Genomic DNA, 8,820 nt, shown 5'->3' with positions numbered 1-8,820 from the left:
TGACCCTATTAACTAGTCATTTTTACTCATTTGTTTTAGAGTGTAAAACTGAAATGATGGGGTCTAAATCCCAATTTTTAGTTTCTCCTAAAAAGACGTTAACATCATACCGTGATTATAACATTTCCGTATTAATGACATTGAAAGGAATACGTGCTATTTAATCACTAAAATTTACATTGACTCTAAACCTACATTTCATTTTATTTGTTTCCCCAGCCAACCACCATCAATACTCGTTCTTTGATAGCATGCTGGCTGGCAGGCAACCCCGATGTGCAGCGGCTCTTTGTCACTGTGACCGTAACGCTGCCCTTTGCTTCTCCCGACATAGCAACAGTTACAACCTTAACTATGCATCTTACAAGGCCAAGAACAGTTGTTAGATTTGGCCAATTTGAGATTGAACATTCCATCCATTTTTTATATGATTTGCTGTGCCTTTTTCATTGCTCGTCCAACTTCATTACGAATTATTTTTTGTTAATTCGATGCAATCATCTGGCTGTTCCCAGAATAAAAAGAAAAGATGTATATTTATAATATATTAGATGGCTCAGAATGGCATAGCAGAGATATTTCAAGTTAGGGGCATGAATCGGAGATAAGAGCAATATTGGAACTCAGACGAGTGATCATCTTGCATAATATGCACAAAAGTAGTACGGTACGACATGTAAGTATTAGCTATATACTTCTGGGTAATTCGGCAGATATTGACGTTTTATGCAGCTCTGATACTTTTTAAAGTCAAAACATGCAGCCCAAAACATATTTTTTTAAATGCATAATAGAAACGTCGTCAATATAGTCAATGCTCATAGAATTGTCACTACACAATTTTTTTCGGCAATATAACATTATTTCAAGTTTATGATGAATGGTGCTTAGAGATATATATAAATCATATCAACAGGGATAATTATCAAACCTAAGCAAAATCCATAAGAGACGATAATTATCAAAACCATTGTCTTTCATCTATATTCAGCAATATTGCCTTACTTTCTACGTGAAATGTTTAAATCCACACATTTTCTCTGACGCTACTATGATTTAAAATATTAAGGTATAACCTTGATTGCTTTAATCACCCCACCAACTATTATGACATTAAGTCAGGATTATTGGGTTATTATAGAGTTCGGTACATGTATATATCTAACCGGTAGGGCCAATAATATTTGAATGCTATTTTCAAATTACATTTACAATATAGGTGGCCCAGCGGATTAGTCTCGGGACTTTAAAAAGGAGGGTCATGGGTTTGATTCTCAGCCATGGTGTAATTATTTCCTTCAACAAGAAATTGATCCGCAATGTGTTACACTCAACACAGGTAACACGGGTCGTGTGGTCCAGTGGTCAGAGCATTGAAATCATAATCGCAGGGTTGTGAGTTCGAATCCCCTCTCTGCCATCGTCTCCAATTGATAAAAAGGCTCGAGAGTGATATATGTTGTCCATTCGGTCAGCCACTATGACTGATTAACCTATACGTAAAATATTTCCTGTAGGGAATTGGTTGTATACCAGCTTGGCGTTTACCAGCAAAAAGCTGTTCTGCCGAGTTCCTGCGGGAGTTATCATAAAAAGAAACAGTAATTGGTTACCATTACCAGGTAGGAAGGAATTCCTCAAAAAAGCTGTGAGCACCGGCATCGGGGAAGCTATCAACACATTGAGGATACTGTGCAATACATTTGTAATGTAAATTCAATCTGTATAATATTCTCAAATTTAAAATTTGATATTTATTAATGGAGAAACTATTACGCAATCGTTTTATATTGTGTTAACCGGGGATAAAAAAAAATGTTTTTGCCTATATGTGCCGCATTTGCACATCATCCACATTGTTATTGATAAAAACTCATATTGCTCAGAATTTGTTTTTGTACCAAAGTTTACCAAATAAAACAACATTGTTATCATATCAAACGATTGTCGAGTCTGCTCTTATCGTATATTACACCTAATCCAGTAGTCACTAAAACTTAAACACTGCCATCTCTTGTTCGATCAAAGTTAGTGTCGTATGAGCGCGTACACCGCTTCGCCTTCTTCCTCTCCTCCTTCTTATTCGTCCCCTCCTCATTCTCCTCCACCTCCTCCCCTCTTCTTCTTCTTCTTCCCCTCCTCCCCCTCATTCTCCCCTTTCTCCTCCTGCTTCTACATTTTTATTAAATCTTCGTCCCCTTCTTTTCATGTTATTCCTCCTCTCTACCTCGTCCTTCTTTTTCCTGTTCCCCTTTAGCATGTTTAGCAATATTCGCTCTTCTGGAAAATCTGGCATTACCACTTAGGCCTATATCAGGTTTGACGGACAGGCCTAAATCATGACGATAAACAGAATATTATAACTGAAATAATAAGCAGCAGATAATGGAATACTTTATTTTTATTTTTAGTTATAAATTCTTTTGGAATCGAAACCAAGGTTGGGTATTCTTCGACTCCAGGGAAATGTTTACTTTCAAGCAATCATTTCTACACCGGAACTTAAAATAGTTGATGATCATCATGATCATGGTGGGTAGTCATTGAACTTGTTATTCTCTGTCCGGGGTCAAGATGTTCAGACTCACTCCTACAAATCACTTCTATTATTCTTTCTATCATCTCTCTCCCTAAGCTCGATGGAACACTTGAGCAAGTCGCATAACTCCCCTCTGACAAACCTAAATCATTCGACTATCAAACTCAAGTGGTAGGAGTAGATTCGTGAGAAAAATGTGGATGGCTCTACATCCATACTGTGTACACTCAATAAACATATTCTTTTTTTTTGTTCTTGGAATAAGAAGAATCAAAGAACCGGTAAATATTCAGACAATAGAGCCCTACTTTGATATTCTTATAATAAAGAAACAATAAATTACTCTCCTGACTACCTTATAATGTCCATAATCTAAACTATCATAATATTATTTTAAATTTCAGAATAGATACCCCCGCCCCCCGAATATAAACTGCAAACTTACATGCATTTGATAATTTTTTTTCATTTAACCATCATAGTATGCAATAAATAATGGTTATGTACTAGACAAACACCGAATAGTGAAGTTGAATACCCACCCCTCCCAACACACCACACACCTCCCCTCTGCGGCAGCGCCGGTATACAAAGTTTCAAGACGGCCTAAATAAGGCGCACATCAACTGAACTGGATAAATTATAGAGTTGCACATCTTCAGACTTATCTTTTTTTAAATTCTCCCTGTTCTTTTGACCCCCTGTTTTTCCTTACTTGAAAAATATTAGGGGTTGTCGCCCCCTGACCCCCACTTCCTGTGGTGCCGCCCCTGCCTTCACAAGTCCCCTACTATAATCTTGACGTTTCATCTCCGGAATCGTTAGCTCGTGAACCATGTGGTGCTGTCATTAATCTGAATTAGATGTTCTTAATTGATTGAATCAAAGGCCAGTCACGGAGGCGGGCAAAGCACCAACCGTACAATCACGCCGCAGCGGCATCTGAAAATGTCTGTAAAATTAATATTAATCTATACAATATCATCATTTTGCCTGGCAATGTGGCTGAGTTTTATAGGCACGAACAACGACTCGTAACTCCAAAATTTGCTCGAAAGCTTAGATGTAATTTTCGGGTACTGTTTCATGAAAAAAAACGGATATGTTTTTTTTAGGTAATACTTCTTTCTTTTTTCTTCCCGTTTTCTTTTCTACTTCTCTTCTCCTTTCCTAGCCCTTCTTATCTTTGTTTTGTATTTTGTGTATTGTATATATTTGTCCACAAGCGTATCCCGCCATAAGCATGTGCTTCTAGGGACATACGCCTTCCTCTTTACACATACGTTGTTTATATTTATATTCTTTATAGAAATTGACTTGAAGTGTATTCTTGTGAACAATAATGAAGTAACTTTGTAAAATGGAGGAAAATAAATGTTTATTTGAATTGAATTGAAAAAAAAAATTGTCATGCGACCAGTTGAGAACACCACAAATGGCGTTTCGTAACTGATCGCGAAAATGTTCGAACCATTCAAAAGTTTACAAGATCGATACAATAGCCTCGACTGATCTGATACGATCTTATACGTTCTGATACCATCAGTACGATAAATCCACGACCAACCTTTTCAATCTTGGTGTGAATCGTGACAGCGGGCACTGGGTATAAGGGTGGTCATGATGGTAGTTAGATGCTTCAATTTTTGAAATGTCTATTGTTTAGGCTACTTAGATTCTACAGCGAGCAAAGAAGCGTTCGTCTTTGGCGTGAACCTGAACGTCATCCTACAGTCTGCATGTTGACCAATTACAGGACAATATCTTTGGCACACCGTATACCTTTGCACCCCCTCCGATTTTCCTTATTTCACCTGTCCTCATCCCGACGTTTTTGGTAGAATGATAACTCCCTTTGACCGTATTATAATGACAACTTTATATAGATATTTATTTGTAAGGTGCTGAAAATGATATTTTCATCATCCATAATCGCTAGCGTCTATGGTATGGAACTCCCCTTTCCTCCTAATCAATGTCAAGCGCCTCTTTATGGCTTGTGCCCGGTCGGGCGATCGCGTAACCATGGTAACCTGACCATTAGTGAAAATAGCCAACTTAATTCCCGATGTTGGTTTTGCCTAGTTTACACGAACCTTTGTAATTTTTTAGTTTATCATTTTCACGAGACATCGGGTGAATTATTGGAACCAAAATTCACGGCCTACATTTGACTTAAAGCCTCTGGTAAATTTGACCCAAAATTTCGGGAATATGGTGTGTGCGGGGGGGGGGGCTTCCTCGAATGGTAATATGCGATTCCCCAAGCGGACGCGATAACCCGATGTGATGGCACAACCCTCTTTTTGATGTAATATCCGGAACAACTAATATTACCGACAAGATCCGGGAGATGTATTTTCATCACTTGCTTTAACTACATTCTAACTTTCTAAATATTTTAGGATCTAAAACCGGATTGGCAGATCTGGTTGCCAGATGATTAAATAATAGCATGTTCTCAAGTATCCGGGAGCATAAAAGCTGTGAAATAATAATGCTTAATAAATCATAATGACTGAAATTAATATAAAAACAGGATGTTCCCTTTTTAATGATAACGAGATGGATTGGTGATATTAAAATCGGAAGTTCATGTTTTGAGAAGGAAGGAGCTGAAATGAAGTTGATTTGGAAAAAAATCAATTTAAAGAAGCAAGCTGCCCGACTCCGTCAATGTTGACGAAATGAAGTAAGTAGTAACAATGTAACTTCCTGTAGAAACCAATGCGTCTGATTGCCGACTTTGAAATCTAATAAGATGAAGAGACAAAATAATATTTTTCTTTTCTTACTTCTTTTGTCACATGTAGGGCAGAATAGCATTGAGAATTACAATGGAATGGAATCTGAGATAAGGTGCGAAAAAATAAAATGAAAAACTCGTATACAGTATTATCTTTAATAGTCCGTTGGTACATTATTCTACAATTAATTTGAATTTTCGAAATAAAAACGAATATTGGTATTCTACTGTGCGCATGTATACAATTTTGCAACACTTGCATCCCCAAAAATCAAGAAAATAATTACGAAATTTAATATTTTTTGTCCGTCTAATCCTGTATCACTTTTCATACCCTATAGTATTATATTCTGAGGAGCTATAAAACTATATGATTTTTGAGGGGGGGGGGAGCTGGGATATATGAAATCCATCGGTCACGTGACCCGGATCCCCGTGGCTACGCCCTTGGTGACATTTCGTGTAAGGGGCGCCCCTGACCATTGGCCCTATTAATACGCCTTGAAGAATGCGTGATGAAATCGTTGGTTACCTTTTCTTGACAGCGGTCCGTGTTGGTCAGGTCAGACATGAGATTGGATTGCATCCCGGCGAAAAGGAACATAGTAGACGGGAGCTAATGAGGAAGATGACAGAAAGCATGTAGACAGGGGGTGACAGGGAAAAAAATAGATAGACGGATGGGGAGGTGGCCCGGGGGGGCCACTTCCATTCACGAGTGGATACCATGCGCGACCATGGGGTCTCGAAAAGCACCCTAAACACGTAATTTCCATATTCTGAAAATGCACCCCTTAACAAGTATTGGCGTGTGAAACCCTACCCTTAACAAGTATTGGAAACAAAACGATACTCTTGGCAAATATTCCCTGAAATGAACCCCTAACCAAGTACAGGAATGTTTTATTGTTACGGGTCCTTCGGTCGTCGGCTTTACCTTATTTGGTTTAGTACGACCCCACCTTCTACACCTCGCGCAAATTGGACTCTAAACACGTAGTGTTGGGGAAAAAAGGACATCCTTTATAAAACATTTTTATTTTGTTTTATCATCCCGCAAATTCGACCCTAAACACGTAATTTTCCTAGCGAAATAGATACCCTTTTTTCATTATTTTTGTGTTTTTGACACCCTTATCACGTTACGTACGTAACGTGCCCTATCGTGAAAAAGACATCCTTTTTACGTGTTTTTTTTTGGTCGCGCATGGTATCCACTCGTCAATGTAAGTGGCCCCCCGGGGGAGGTGGCCGGGAAAAGGATGAATACGGAATACAATTTATGAAATCATGAAAATATAAGCTCTGAATGGGATGTAAGAGCAAGAGAGAGAGAGATTTGGGGGATGGGTTTATAAATATTCCGGGAAGGAAATATGATGAAAGAGGGAGAAAGAGAAAGAACCAGAAAGGGATAGACCGAACACTGCCGTAGGAGAAGTTTCACAATTAGGTGGGCAAGATTAAATATGGATAGGGTATGTCATTCACCCATAAAGAAGAAGTTTAAATTATTTGTATGCAGTATAGCGTAGCGATCAAGCGAGAATTTCTTTTCATTTTTAAAAGGAAAACATAGGATAGGCGGTATAAAAATATCGTTAGGAATTGAAGTCATTGCAGTCGACACAGCGAAAGGAATTTGCGAGATTTGTTTTACATCAGGGGAAAATCAATTGCATGTCTGGTATACCATACGTAATAATAATAATTGTTATAGCGCTTTATTAATCTACGACTGTAATCGAATCGCCACCTAATCCTTTATGATCCCCTCCTTGATATAAATTTAATATGTGTATACTTTATACAATGTACTCTCCTTTTAAACGCCCTTTCCATGATTATGCTGGAAGTAATGAATAAAATCAATACACACAGAATTAGGTACACCCTTCCATGGTCAGTGCGTGCTCTTTGGCCGTGTTGAGTACGTTATCCAACCCTCCATACAAGCAGTCATTTTATAATTACCTCGTCGGCTGACCATGGGTCATTTTGCATTCATGACATGCCAGAAAGAGGCGACTAATGTCGACCGGAGCGTGCTCCAAAGGAAGCAGTGGTGAAATTAAGCAGGAGGTGAGGGTTTTTTTTGGCGGGGGGGGGGGGGTGTGGGGTGGCTATGGAATTTACAAGTCTGTTCGAAAAATGATATAACTCAGCAGGGACCTAATCTATTGTTACTGGGGTGCTGAGCATTGTCACAGCACCCCCAGTAACAATAGATAATTCTCCGTGTATAGGTCCATGAAAATCAGAAAGAGGGCACGATTTTTTTTTTATAATATACCGATTCTTGGGAATACACCATTGGCAAACAAAAAATACAAAAGCAAAAAAACAACAACAACAAAAAAAGTAAAAAGTGTCAAAGATCACCGCCTTTTCATGGATGAACTTCCGTACAAGCCCCCCCCCCCCCATACAGGAATAATCAAAATTTTGTCCGGGGATGGTGGGGGGGGGGGGGCTCGATCTGTCCCTGTACTCCTTACCTATGCTAGTGAGATACACCACAACCGGACACTTGACATTTAAGCTTGACATCTTCATGGTCACTAATTGATAAGTGCCTAGACGACATTCATTCCACAACGTGCATCTGAATACAAGGTACAGGTCCAGAGAAGGGATTATTTTTAGGAACAATTAAAATGACATTTCATCTTGAATTTTGTTACATATATGTATATATATATATATATATACAATACATGTATATATATATATATAGGGCTGGCGTTCACTGTATTCTTTTCTCTATAGGCCATTACCCAACTTTTTAGGGCGGGGTTGGTCCGAATGGGAGCTGAAAAGGTATACCTTTCAATATTATTACAAAAAAATAGTTCTTTGAATATGATGTTATTTTATTTCAAAAATTCATTTTAAAATGTAGCGTGAACGAAGATAATGAACCTCTTTTACAAAAAAAATAATTTCCCAAACATGCAAATCAAAGATGTACAATCAATCCTCTCAAAATTAGTGCAAGAGTAGATTGAATATTCCTTACCTAACTCACTAAGGATCCATGGCCCTGGGAAGTGGGAGTGCTGGGGTACTAAAGCACCCCCATTTTTCCCCCTTGGGGGTGCTGCGTGTACATGTATATTATTCTCCATAGGTAGCATCCCCTGGAATTCGGATAGGTGTTAAAATTGGAGAAATGCAACGAAAAGTCCTACATTTTATAGTGAGGCCATTTTGTTTTGTGGGTTTTTTGTCTAGTCAAATTTGGACCAAAATAACCAATATTTTGTAGTGAAAAAATACATCCCCCCTCCATTTGTCAAATTTCTCGGAACCTAAATACCTTTCATTTTGTAACGAAACCTTATTGGACCTGGTCAGTCCAGCCTGATTCATTCGGGGAAAACCCGACCATCTTCGGGGTCATCCCAGGACTAGGTCAGGCAGTCAGCCCACCTTCCTTTTTATATTACACAAAAACAATACAACATAACATACACAATGACCAATCGTTAAGGTTTAAAGGGCTCGGGATGTGCATCGAACCTTTTTGTTTTAA

The 8,820-nt window shown here is 38.5% G+C and overlaps 1 protein-coding gene across 1 annotated transcript in view; it reads left to right on the top strand.

Annotated features, from left to right (window-relative positions):
* Nucleotides 1-683, top strand: part of LOC121409370 (phospholipase A2-like) — a 15,142-nt gene extending 14,459 nt beyond the window's left edge. The window contains exon 5 of the mRNA XM_041601306.1: nucleotides 220-683. Within this exon, the coding sequence (XP_041457240.1) occupies nucleotides 220-386 (167 nt within the window). The 3' untranslated portion in view covers nucleotides 387-683. The remainder of the gene's footprint in view (nucleotides 1-219) is intronic.
* The last annotated feature ends 8,137 nt before the right edge of the window (nucleotides 684-8,820 follow it).

Source organism: Lytechinus variegatus, chromosome 2, assembly GCF_018143015.1.
Source record: "Lytechinus variegatus isolate NC3 chromosome 2, Lvar_3.0, whole genome shotgun sequence".
NCBI classification, from domain to species: domain Eukaryota; kingdom Metazoa; phylum Echinodermata; class Echinoidea; order Temnopleuroida; family Toxopneustidae; genus Lytechinus; species Lytechinus variegatus.
Note: the sequence above shows the minus strand (reverse complement) of the source record. Positions and strands in the feature narration are given on the sequence as shown.